Source organism: Narcine bancroftii, chromosome 1 (assembly GCF_036971445.1).
Source record: "Narcine bancroftii isolate sNarBan1 chromosome 1, sNarBan1.hap1, whole genome shotgun sequence".
Taxonomy (NCBI): Eukaryota; Metazoa; Chordata; class Chondrichthyes; order Torpediniformes; family Narcinidae; genus Narcine; species Narcine bancroftii.
The window spans coordinates 12130703-12144325 of NC_091469.1; the positions used below are offsets into that span (position 1 = coordinate 12130703).

Sequence of the window (13623 nt, forward strand, 5' to 3'; positions counted from 1 at the left end):
ATATAGGAGGCAACAACAACCTCTGACACAAAGTCGTTATTAATATCTATTCATTTGGACAGGCACCTCCAGTTAGCTTTGAGACGTTCAAATGCATTTTCCATAACTATTTGCATGGAGCTTAGCTCATAGTTGAATCTGCACTTCTGGTGATTAATGATATGATATCGCGTGAACCCCTTCATCAAGCCTTTTTTTGAGTGGATAGGCTAGATCCCTGATCAAATGTGCAGGGATTTCCACTCCAACACTTTTGGAAACTTTTGGGCAAAGCAATGAAAAGGAATGGATCACTCATAGTACAAGGCGTCAGAAACAGTCCTGTTATGAAATAAGTTAATACAATTATGGAATAAAATATATCTTAAGGGTCAGGTTAGATTGTAGGGGTTTAGGTGTTGGTTTACATTCCACAGCAGACATTGACATTCCATAAAAGACATATCATTTAATATGCAAGAGCTATGCCTAAGTGTGGACTTCAAGCCTACAGTGACTTTTCAGAAACCATGAAGAGTGCCTGTGGAGATTTCACAAGTAGGTGTTAATTGGACTGTTGTAGAATTGAAATGGACTATTGTCTTTAAAGGAATAGCATGTTTGAACAGATGTCCAGGCTCAGAAACTGATTAATCTTTTTCTATTAAGACTGGTGCCAGAAAAATTGCTGGTTAAAGATTGCTATTCTAAGAGGGGTCATGTGGTTTTGCAGAGAGAGGACTGTTAATTTTACTGCATCAGTTGGTGTTAAAAACTGCAAGTTTTGCAGACCTGCTGCAAGACCCCATGACAAGAGTTCTGTCTATTCTAAACCCTTGTAGTCAATTACAAGAGGCTTTGGCTGGTTATCGCGTTTTTCCTGAATTGGGGAAAAAAATAACTCTTTGTGGCAACCTGAAAGAGGGGGCAAGTTTCTTTGACAAGATACTGAAGTGACTAGGTGCTTTTAAACTGCAGCACCTGGGTAGCCCTCCTAGGACCCAGGTGTGATTAGTGGTCCAAAGGTGCCTCCAGCACCTTTTAAGCTGAGGGGGAATAGCAAACAAGTCTCCCCCCCACACCAGCTGTCAATCTCCCTCCCACTCAATTGTATCCCCCCCCACCAACCCACGGCAGCTGACCCCTCTGCATCATGGGTGTGACCAGGCCAACCCACATACACATCTGTGAAACTGGAAACACAAAAGGACAATGCATAGAGTGACATAAGGCTTATATTATGAAGTGAGGACAACCAATATTAATGGATTCATCATCCTTACTGCAGTTGTGGTTGACAACAGGGTACTGAAGAATGGAGGGCCACCCTTTGCGATTGTAGTAGGAAGATGGATCATCGTGTGGGACAAAGATGTGAATATGCTTGCCATCGATGACACCAGCAAACTTTGGATATTGACTCTTTTTAAATGCATTGACTGTCTCCTGAAGAAGATATCCGCTCAGCAGCTCAGTGAAATGATTCACGAGGAACTTTTTCACCGCGACAGTCACTTGTCTCACCATCGTGAATACAGCGGAGATACCCACACTGAACAGAATACTGATGGAATAATACTCAAGGAGTAAATGCTGCGACAAAGCTACTGCGTCCAGAAGCATTTGGCAGTTGGTGATCTTACGCCTCAGGTGTAGCTCAAAATCAAATAGTTTGAGAATGGGCACAATTCAGTAAGTTTTTTTTGGATTTCAGAGTTTTTCTCTTGCTAGCCCTATTATATCTAACCATTTTTTCCAACCTTTATTATGTACTTTTTTTAAGGACTGGATTAGATTAGGTATTAAATGTTTTAAAGATCTTTTATTCAAAATAGTTTTACTTCCTTTGATCAATTGGTGGTAAAATTTAACATCGAATTCTCATTTGTTTAAAGATATCTACAAGTTAAACATTTTGTTCAATCAAAGATTCCTGACTTTCTCCAAATTCTTGAGACAAATATTCTTGATTTACTTTTTGATTTTCAGCTTTCTCATAAAGGCTCAATATCAATTATTTATATCAATTTGTTGGATCTAAGAATAGTCTCAATAGTTAAGATCAAGAATAATTGGGAACAGGATTTGAGTTTATCACTTTCAGATTCTATTTGTAATCTGATTAATACAACCTCCTTTTGCACACAACATTGTTGCAATTTAAGGTGGTTCATAGAGTTTAGTTTTTATTCAGATTTTAATCCTTTATGTGACAAATGCAAATTTTTTTTTGCTTCATTGATTCATACATTCTGGGCTTACCCTCGTTAGAAAAAAATTGGAAAGATATCTTTCAAACTTCATCAGTGATTTTTAAGGTCAAAGTAGAACCCTGCCCCTTAACTGCTTTATTTGGATTTTTTAAGATGATGTTGTTTTACTGAACCCAACTCAAAATTGAATTTTATCCTTCACTTCTTTGATAGCTAGACAGGCAATCTTGATTAAATAGAAAGGCAATACTCTACCTACACATATTCAATGGCTGAATGATACCATGTCTTACCTAAGTTTATAAAAAAATTAGATACACTACTAATTTCCTTAAGATGTGGGGCCCATTTATGGAATATTATCACAGCCTAAAGAATTAGGGTGTTTGGTGCTGTGCTGTCTGGTTCCTGGGTGGTGTCACTTGATGCCCATGTATCCTTTTTTTTTGAGATAACCTTGTTTAGAGGTAAGGGTTTTGTTTTAAAGAATTTTTTTTCCTTTGAAAATATAATAGATAATTGTTTAATTGAGAATTGTAAATATAGAAGGAGAAGAAAAGGGTAGAGAATTGTAAATTCCCTTTTTTAAAATAAGGGAAAATTTATACATTGAAAATAAATGATAATTTTCTTCTTCTGTTTCTTTTCCCCCCGTATTGTTTTTTTTTGACTATTATGTTTTGATACATTATTAAGGATGTACTTTGGAGTGTTGAATTTAGTTCATATTTTGAGATAATTTAAATATAATTGGAATATTGTATAATTGAGATAGTCAATTGTTAAGGCTTTAAATAAGATTTAAAATAGTTTATAAAGAAAATAATTACAGTTATGATTTACAATTTATGTATGTTAGTGTTATATGGATTGTTATTTATTCTGTGTAATGGTTTATATCATTTTACTGAATTGTACTTTTGTTTGTATAAATTCTTTATTAAAATCAATAAAAATATTATTTAAAAAGTACTGTAATTTAACAAACTGATATTTCAAACAAAAGAAAAACATTCATTCCAAAATAGAATATTGCACAAGATATGTGAGTGGTGATGTGCAATAAATTGTGAAATGTTTGTAAGCTTGAAGTTTTCTGAGATATTTTAGATTTTACCAAACAGACTCTTTTCAAAGTTGATGTTGCATGTATATCTAAGGTACAGTGGAGTGAAACAAAGTCTGCAGACATTGTGATTGTAGTTCAATACATAAAAATGCTGGAGAAATTCAGCAGGTCACTCAGCATTCTTTAGATAGCAAACACACACAACCAGCCTTTTGGGCATGAGCCCTTCGTTAATGGAGTGTGCCTGCTGAGTTTCTTCAGCACTTTTGTGTCTTGAGGTACAGTGGGTGCCACATTGATTCTTATCTCATGTTCAGAGTTATTCAAGTAATTGGAAATTTTGCTCTTGGTACATGAAGAGCGATTTTGACTTGCCATAGAGAGTTGCATACTATAAGCTGTCAAAACTGTAACCTTAATTCTCCTTGGTAAATCTATCTATTTTATCAAAGCGTGTGATGATTTAGTACAAAATACTTTTAGTTCTTAGACATTTGAGAAACTTGGTTAATGAAGAGTTTGTGGTTATAATTGTATGCCATCAGTTTTTTGCTGAAAAGTTAAATATACCTCAACCGCCATTTAATCTCTCTGCACATTATCTCAGTACTTATCTGGATTTTGGATGGGTGGGATTGGTTTTCAAGCAACTGATTGAATTAATGAACCTTTTCTTCATCGAGGATGAGCCCTTATTCTAAGCACTAATGGGGCATCATGCATTCCATTTGAATCTTCAGTTTTCATTGTTTAGGGCAAATAGAACTGGGAGAGAGAGCAGATGATTTGAAATGAGTTGCAGAAGGGAAACTCAAAATCAAAAATCGCATCAAGATCTGATCCAGATACATGAATCATCGTAACCTTTAATACAGTGGAACCCCTTTATAACATGATAATTCCCATCCAAATAAATTGGATTGCGAAAAAAGCGGGGTTGTGCTAAACAGCGTTTTCAAAACCATAAAGAGCACATGTACAATACCTCTATTTGTAATCCTCTTTCTTATTTCATCATCTACATTTGGTGCATATACATTCATTAAGGTCTATTGTTCCAAATAAATCTGACAATTCACCATAATGTATTTCCCCACTACATCTATATTAATATCCAATATTTTAACTGGTAAATTTTTATTACTTAATATTGCAATACCTCTAGCCTTAGAATTGCAGGATGATGCTATTACTGTTCCTACCCAATCTCTTTTTATTTTTTGATGTTCTTTTTCCATCAAATGTGTTTCCAGTAAAAAAAAAGCTATGTCTATTTAATTTTTTCATATAAACTAACATTTTTCTGCTTTATTTAATTCTGAATCTCATTAATATTAATACTAATAAAATTCAATTTATCAGCCATCTCAACTCTCATAAAATCCAATAATTGTCAAACTTTCCATCTCCACTCCTCCTACTTCCAAAATACTAATGAAACATTTCATAAGACAATGATTAAATTTAGGTGTATTAAAGAGAAAAAAAGAAAGGAAACAAAGAAAACATGAACCCTACCTCCCCCCCCCTCCCGCCCACCAAGGTGTACGTTATTAAAAGTGTGTTTTTATACCTTGATCTATCGGAGTTGTGATCGAAAGTCACACCCACCCATTAGGTTCCGCGGAGTCCAGGCTCATACTCTCACCTAACTCCCCCAAAATTTTACTATCTCTTATGCCTCAAATCTACTCAAAACTTACAATGGTCAATTCATTTTTTTACACAGATCTATTGGGTAGAAACTGTCCTCTCTAATATTCTCTCTCCTCCTAAAACTTGTATCATTTCATTATACATCCCCAACTGCAATCTTTCCACTTCCTCTCTCTCTTCAAATATCTCCCAGTTCTCGTCTCATTTTCTCAGGCAACGAATCTGCAAACACTTTAGCTTCATTGGGTTCCGTAAAAACATCTACTTTTACCCTCAGGAACAAAAACTTTTAACACTGCTCGGTACCTTAAAACAAAAGTGTAACCATTTATCCATAGCACATTTTTAACAGCATTAAATTCTTTCATTTTTTTCAATAAATCAAAACTTATATCAAGGTAAAAGAAAATCTTATTATCATTATAAATCAATGGCGATTGTCTCTCTTTTGCTTGCTTCACAGCCAGCTCCGAGATCTTCTCCCTCACTTGACCAGAATCGAACGTAGCTTCTGATCTGGCTGTGGCTTAGGTCGTAATGCTTGATGTGCTCTTTCAATCTCAATATCTTCGTGAAATTCAGTTACCCCCAAAGTTTGCGGAATCCAACATTCTAAAAATAGTCATCTTATTTCTTAAAAAAGCAATCGAGTGTTTGTTGCGAACGCAGCAAGTCACTAGTAGCGAGCGAAATCCAAAATGCTTCTGAGCTGGAGAATTTTTATGTGTTCTACATCCTGGGTCTCCACCCAACGTAGGCTAGTCTCGAGGTACTCAATGGCTTCAGACACTTTCGGGTGTTGGGGTGGACGTTTCTAATTGTCATCCTATTGTAGTTCAGGAACTGGTGCTATAGCAATGTTACGGATGATCTTGGAGTCCATTAGATGCTCATATGTTAAGCGTTCATCATCGGCAGAGTACCACTGGTGAAAATCCTTGATTTGAAACAACCTGTGCGCCTCACCCACCTCTTCATCTGCGAAGCTGTAGAATTCTTGCTCATCGTCATTTTCATCTTCCTTGGTGGATGTTCATGATGAAAAGGCTGCACCCAAACCCTTCTCCTAACACTTTTCCACATGTGAGGAGCTGACTACTGCCCAACCCTTCCCACCTATGTGGAAAACTTCTGTAACTTGAATGCTTTTCAGTTAATCTTCCAGTGCTGTTGATTCATTTTCAATTCTACGAATTAATTCACACCTGTAATTCTGCTTAAACACGGAGATGATCCCCTGATCTAGGGACTGGATCTTAGATGTAGTGTTCTTTGGGAGGTAAGAAACTCTGATCTTTCTGTCACGGCTTAATAGGTTAGTAGGTGGGCAGGACAGTTGTAAATCAAAAGAAGACCTGTGGGTTCTAGCTTTTGCTTACACAAATGAACGTGGACAGCAGGGACAAAAGTTATGTAAAACCAGTGCTCAAAGATGACACCAGTCATCCAAGCATTGCTACTAGGTATGCACTTGAGTGGTAACAACTTCATGTTGACATGGTAGAAACAGCTGGGCAAGTGAAATTTGGAAATCAAGAGCATTTTAACTTATGTGTTCCAGTCTTGTTAACATAAAACAACAATGTCACGCGATCTTTGCATTGTTTGAACCCCTCACATTGATGGGCATCATCTTTGCTAGACAGTGTGCGCTCTGGGATCATCTTGTAGCAGAGGCCTGTTTCATCACAGTCATACTACCGGCATCACCTACGGCTCCTAAAACGCTTCCACCAGCGTTGTCTCCGCTCCATCCTCAACATTCATTGGAGCGACTTCATCCCTAACATCGAAGTACTCGAGATGGCTGAGGCCGACAGCATCGAATCCACGCTGTTGAAGATCCAACTGCGCTGGGTAGGTCACGTCTCCAGAATGGAGGACCATCGCCTCCCCAAGATCGTGTTATATGGCGAGCTCTCCACTGGCCATCGTGTCAGAGGTGCACCAAAGAAGAGGTACAAGGACTGCCTAAAGAAATCTCGTGGTGCCTGCCACATTGACCACCGCCAGTGGGCTGATATCGCCTCAAACTGTGCATCTTGGCACCTCACAGTTTGGCGGGAAGCAACCTCCTTTGAAGAAGACTGCAGAGCCCACCTCACTGACAAAAGACAAAGGAGGAAAAACCCAACACCCAACCCCAACCAACCAATTTTCCCCTGCAACCGCTGCAACCGTGTCTGCCTGTCCCGCATCAGACTTGTCAGCCACAAACGAGCCTGCAGCTGACGTGGACATTTACCCCTCCATAAATCTTCATCCGCGAAGCCAAGCCAAAGATGCTTGTTCTTTGATGTAACCAGCTTCTTCTAAGAGAATTTTTACTTCTGCTGGGTATTCGCTGGCAGCAGCAATGTCGATTGAGTGAATTTCTCCAGACACTAACACTTGAGAAATCCCATGACTGGTTTTAAACCAGTTTAGCCATCCATTATTAGCTTTGAACTAAGAGATTTCTCTGTTGTTCAGCTGGTCAAGTTTCTCTGCTTGAGCTTTGAGAATAGTCCCGGAAATTAGAAGGCCTTCTAAGAGTGCTTGAACGAACCACTCATTCAGGGAGTCATTGAGGCTGACATCTTTGGCTCTCTTCATACCTTTAGTTTGGCCTTTAGTCCCACCTCATCTTCAGCTTTCCAAAGCAACGCATGTAACTTATCTTCCCAAGATTTCCAGCCACGAAGTGTTGATTCAGGTATGCTGAGGTCACGTGCAACTTAGGTTTGACTTTTATTCTTAATTGCGTCAAGTGCGTAAAGCTTATCTTTCACTGAAAAAGATTTTTTGTCTTCTCATGGTGCATTCCATTTTGATCTGAAAACAATTTCAATTCAGGAAAGAGGAAAAAAAGGGGTCCAGTGGCTGATCGCATTATACCTGGGTTTGCGTTCCACTGTATCATCCATTTTTTTTTAAATACTGGAAGGATGCTTGCCTTTTCTTTTTTTTTTTTTTTTTTTTTTAAATTTTTTTATTTTTCACACCATAAATCACATTAGCCATGATATACACTATTTCTTTTCACACATATACAGTGACTTTTTCTCCCCCCCCCCCCCCTTTCCTCCCAAACCACCCCCCCACCCCCCCCTCTCATCCATTTTAGGTATACAATCTAGGTTGCATTAAGCCAGTCAGACAATGTTGTCATTCAACAAAATTACACCAGAAATTCTACTGAGTCCATTCTTTTCTTTCCTTCTCCTTCCATCAACTTAGGTAATGTTTGTCCCCGGTAGGTTTTCGCTATTGTATTTAATGTAAGGCTCCTATACTTGTTCGAATATTTCAATGTTATTTCTTAACCAATATGTTATTTTTTCTAATGGAATACATTTATTCATTTAAATTTGGTAGTTTCTTCCTTTTAATTTGGTTATGTATTCCATTAATATTTAAAGACATATAGTTCAGCGTAGCCCTTTTATATTTTGTTTATCTTCTCTTTCCGTTTTTCCATCATTACCTTTCCTCCTTTTCCATTTCTGTTTTCTTATTTTCAACTCTTTATAAGACAACATTCCTACAACATCTAACATTTTCCTTATTCTCCTATTTCTATCTTATTTATCCCCAATCTCCCCTTCACCTCCTGAGTTGTCCTTTATCCCTTGTCGGACAACCACATCTCCCCTCTCCATTTGGATTTGCGAATCCACTCGCAAGCGTCAACTGATTTTGCAGTGACCGCTATTTCCCCCCACCCCGCCTCCCCCAGAAAAGATTTCACTTTTCATATGTCACAAAGGTCCCTCTTTTAATTCCCTCCTTATTCTCTCTATTCCATTACCTTCCCTTATTAATTCTTGTCTATACTATCCATATTTTCCTCTAAGTACAGATACATTCATGTATGCTCATTGTCTCTATTCACTCTTATACCTCTTTACCTGCATACATATCAATCGTGATCATTTTTACTCTCATTACCCGTCTTCATCCCTCAGTCTATTTTTGTCTTTACCCACATACATATCAGTCGTGATCATTTTAACTCTCATTACCCGTCTTCCTCCCTCAGTCTATTTTTGTAATTGTTCTGCAAATTTTCGTGCTTCTTCTGGATCCGCGAATAGTCTGTTTTGTTGTCCTGGAATAAATATTTTCAATACCGCTGGATGCTTTAGTATAAATTTATACCCTTTCTTCCATAAAATCGCCTTTGCTGTATTGAACTCTTTTCTCTTCTTTAGGAGTTCAAAACTTATATCTGGATAAATGAAGATTTTTTGCCCTTTATACTCCAGTGGTTTGTTGCCCTCTCTTACTTTTTCCATTGTCTTCTCCAGTACCTTTTCTCTTGTAGTATATCTTAGGAATTTTACTACAATAGATCTTGGTTTTTGTTGTGGTTGTGGTTTAGAGGCCAATACTCTATGTGCCCTTTCTATTTCCATTTCATGCTGTAGTTCTGGACATCCTAGGGTCTTAGGGATCCACTCTTTTATAAACTCCCTCATATTCTTGCCTTCTTCATCTTCCTTAAGGCCCACTATCTTTATGTTATTTCTTCTGTTATGGTTTTCCATTGTATCTATTTTTTGAGCTAGTAGTTCTTGTGTCTCTTTAGTTTTTTTATTAGATTTCTCCAATTTCTTTTTTAAGTCTTCTACCTCCATTTCTGCTGCTACTGCCCGCTCTTCCATCTTGTCCATTTTTTTTCCCATTTCTGTTAAGGTCATCTCCATTTTAATTATTTTCTCCTCTGTGTTGTTTATTCTTTTTCTTAAATCCTTAAATTCCTGTGTTTGCCATTCTTTAAATGATTCCATGTATCCTCTAATAAGAGCAAGTATATCCTTTACCTTGCCTCTCTTTTCTTCTTCTATTTCACCATACTCTTCCTCTTCTTCTTCCTCTGGGTTGACCATCTGTTGTTTCTTTGGTGCCCTTTCCTCCTCTTCTATCTTGTTTCTATTGTCTTCTGTGGTCTCTTCTTGCTGCAGGTGTTCTGCAGCTGTCGTTGCCGGCTGTGGAGATCGACTCCCCAGCTGGTCCCCCCTCCCGTCGGTGTGTTTTTTTTCATTCGCATCGCGCATGCGCGAAACTTCGCGCATGCGCGGTTGCGCACTTTTGTTCGGCTCTGCGAGCCATTTTTGTAGTCCATTATTTACCGACCTGAGGGAGCGGGTTTCTCTCTCCGCAGCGGGCCTCTTCGGACAGGTAAGGCCTTCACCTTTTCCCTCCTTTGTCTTCTCTTCCTCTCTTCTTACCGTTGCTTTCGACTTTTCTTTTTTTGTCGCCATCTTCTTTCCACCTTTATACTCACTTTTCTGTAACTTTTATTTCTGTGCCTTTGTGTTTTCTCTTGTTTTTCCCGACTTTTCTGGAGAGGGCTGGAGTTCACCGTCCGGCCACTACTCCATCGCGTGACTCCTCCGGATGCTTGCCTTTTCCAATGCATTATATATTTTATCTAGTTTCACAGACAAATTGAAACATGGAGCATTCAATCAGTCTTATGTGGAAAATGTGTTTTTCTATCACTACTGAAGTTCATGACGACCTTTAAAATGTTTGCCAGTCTTTTCTCAAGTAACTTAAATTTTATTGTATCTTTTTCCCTGCTATTTTGGCTATTCCTCTCAACCTCATCATATAGTATCCATGTCTATTTATTTTTCTTTTTTTTCTTTTCTAAATCTATTGTAGAGTCATCCGTCTTACTTTTATTTTCCTTTGAGTTCTTCACAATTTTTGCCTCAATCCTTGGCACTTGTTGACACTGATCTGCTGTCCCCATTTTTTTTTATTCATGATGACTGAGTACTATATATGTTTTACCCTCACTCAAAAAACTTGGTTCATGAAAACACAGTTCAAGTAATTGTCTACTTCAGCTACCTTTGGTATGCTGAGAGATATTTGCTGAGGAATCAGAAGTATGCCTAACATCTTCATTAATTTGTATCTCCATGTAATCTCAGTACATATCTAAGTTTGGGAAATATTAAAACAATCTTCCTGAAACACTTAATTTTTGTTTCTTTTAAAGCATGGTATCAATGACAAAATGCTTCTCTTGTTTAAAAAAGACAACCTTAATGAAGATTTTTAAATGATGTATTGTAATTTTGATTTTTGTTTCTTTCAGACTAAAAATGGATACATCTTGCTCTTTGACATTGTCTATTCAGGACAAGAGAAATACTTGTATGAACCGGTGTATCCCAAGTGAGTTTAAACTTTTAATTTTGAAATGGTTGTGTTCTTTAGTTGACATTATTTTGACCTTGATCAGAGAGGATCATCTGTGATTTCAAGACTACAAGTTTGGTTTTTGTTTGGAATATTTTATGTTGTTTTTTTTTCATAAATATACAGATCAAAAATTTCCATTTTCAAATAAAAAATTTAGAACTTTTTCCTTACAAAATAAAACAAAAAACACAAGAACCCCTTCCCTCCCACCCCCTTCACAGTCTAAATCAGTTTACTGTCAGGGCTGAGAGTTGGGTTTTAAAAAAGAAAGTTTTCATTGGGGAGGTCACTTATATTTTTATTATAGTAGTACTTTTTAAATTATATTTGGGCCCCTATGTAGTCCAAATATGGTTGCCATATTTTTATAAATATGTCATATTTGTTCTTTAGATTATATGTGATTTTTTTCCATAGGTATACAACTCTATCTTCCATCGTGTTATCTGTAGAGGGGAGTTGGATTTCCAAGTAATCACAATACATTTCTTCGCCACAGCTAAAGCTGTTTTATCAAATTCAATTTGGAATTTAGTTAGTTTATTACTTATTTCAATAAAGTTGCCCAAAAGATAAAGCTCCAGGTTGTTTGCGAAGGCCACCGCTGTTATCCTTGTTAGTATTTCAGTAATATCCTGCCAGAAAGGTCTTACCTTCACACATGACCACACAACATGTACAAACGTTCTTATTTCTATTCCACATCTAAAACACATCTCCAATATATCCGATTTTGATTTATGTAATTTCTGTGGTGTGAAGTATAATTGGTGTAAAAAATTATATTGTAGTAATCCATATCTTGCATTTATAATTGACATCATGCTATCCAAACACCAATCAGACCAGCATCCTTCACTTATTGCAACTCCTAAATCGAACTCCCGTCTCTCTCTCGATCTCTGTAAACCTGGTTTTGGACTTGCATTTTTGAGAGCAAAGTAATCTTTGATATAAATATAGGTGTGTTCCCTAGCCAAATCATTTGTTCCATCTCAATAATTTCAGGTGGGGCCAAGTCTGGTCCCCATCTTTCTCTTAAGAATGATCTTAACTGGAGAAAGAAAAAGAATGTCCTGTTAGCTACTCCATACTTATTTCTTAATTGTTCAAAAGACATGAGATCCTTCCATATAACAATCATCAACATATTTTATTCCTTTGTCATACCATAAATTCAATATTTTGTAACCCAGGTTCATAGGCAGTAGTACATTTTTACATAATTGTGTCCTCAGTGATATACCTGCTTTTTTCCCAATGCATTCATTTATTTCTTGTCATATTCTAATCATAGGATTATCCATTTTTTTTGTTATTGACTTAACAACATACCACTTATAAATAAAGTCCTTCTTTACCTCCTCTTTTATTGAATTTTTCCCATTCGAATCCAAGAAAGGGGATTATAAATAAAGATGACAGAAATCTTGATTGTGCTGATAGATAATATTTCTTAAAATCCGGATGTCTAAGTCCTCCAAATTTATCGTCCCATGTTAACTTTTCCAGTGCAATTCTTGGTACTTTGTTATTCCATAGGAATTGTCTTAAAAAATTATGTAATAATTTGAATAAATTTTTAGTCAGTACAATAGGCACGATTGAAAGAGACACTGTAGTCTTGGCATTACCTTAATTTTTATACAACTTACCCTTCCTATTAGTGTAATCGACAGATCTTTCCATTTCTGTAAATCTTTTTCTATTTTTTCTAATGGAGGGGTATAATTAAGCTTATTAAGTTCCATAAATTATTATCTGTTATTATTCCTAAATATTTAATTCTATCGTTCTTCCATTTAAAAGTACTGTCTTTTTGATATCTTTCATAATCAAAATTCTGCAACGGCATTATTTCACTTTTATCAATATTTATTTTATATTCTAATATGCTTCTATATTTTTCTAGTATTGTTGTAATGTTAGAAGCCCAAAGGACCCCAAAACCCAGCAGCAATAGACATTCACCAAGACAAGTAGTTACTTAAATAAAAGTTGTTTTAATTATCTTTAAACATGAAAATAGAATCAAACTTTAACTTATCTCTATACTTAACTAACCCAAATTAACCCCCTTCCTATTCTAACCACACGTGTATGTAATGTGTGTGTAAATTTAAGAAAAGTTCTTTGGTTCACAGTTCAATCGCACTTCTCCTTCTTCCAAGTTCTCTGGATGCAGGCAATTCTTATACTGTGCACAGAATTTAACATGTATAAAGTTCACCAGGCTTTGGTGCTCGAAAGGTAAATGTTTACTGCTCAGGAAGGTTCTTGTAGGGTTTGCAGAGAGAGATTTGTTGTTCCCGGATTTCCACAACTGAGGTACCACCATTAGTCACCTCAAGGATCGCGCTGATGAAACTTGCCTCATCAGGATTGTTCAGATGGTAACTTCTTTCTTCAGGCTACCACAGAGTTCCTTTTTGTTCCTCTTATCCCAAGAGAAACATCAGACAGTTAGCACTTCCAGCCATCCACTGCTCTGGAACTTTCTGTTTC

General features: G+C 36.8%; 1 protein-coding gene across 8 annotated transcripts in view; it reads left to right on the forward strand.

Annotated features, from left to right (window-relative positions):
• Positions 1 to 13623, forward strand: part of ric1 (RIC1 homolog, RAB6A GEF complex partner 1) — a 197324-nt gene that overhangs the window by 68542 nt on the left and 115159 nt on the right. For 7 of the 8 annotated variants that reach the window (XM_069920737.1, XM_069920754.1, XM_069920745.1 and 4 more), the window contains one exon: positions 11012 to 11091. The exons of the other annotated variant lie outside the window; for it this stretch is intronic. In XM_069920737.1, the coding sequence (XP_069776838.1) occupies positions 11012 to 11091 (80 nt within the window). The remainder of the gene's footprint in view (positions 1 to 11011; positions 11092 to 13623) is intronic. 8 annotated transcript variants of the gene reach the window in all.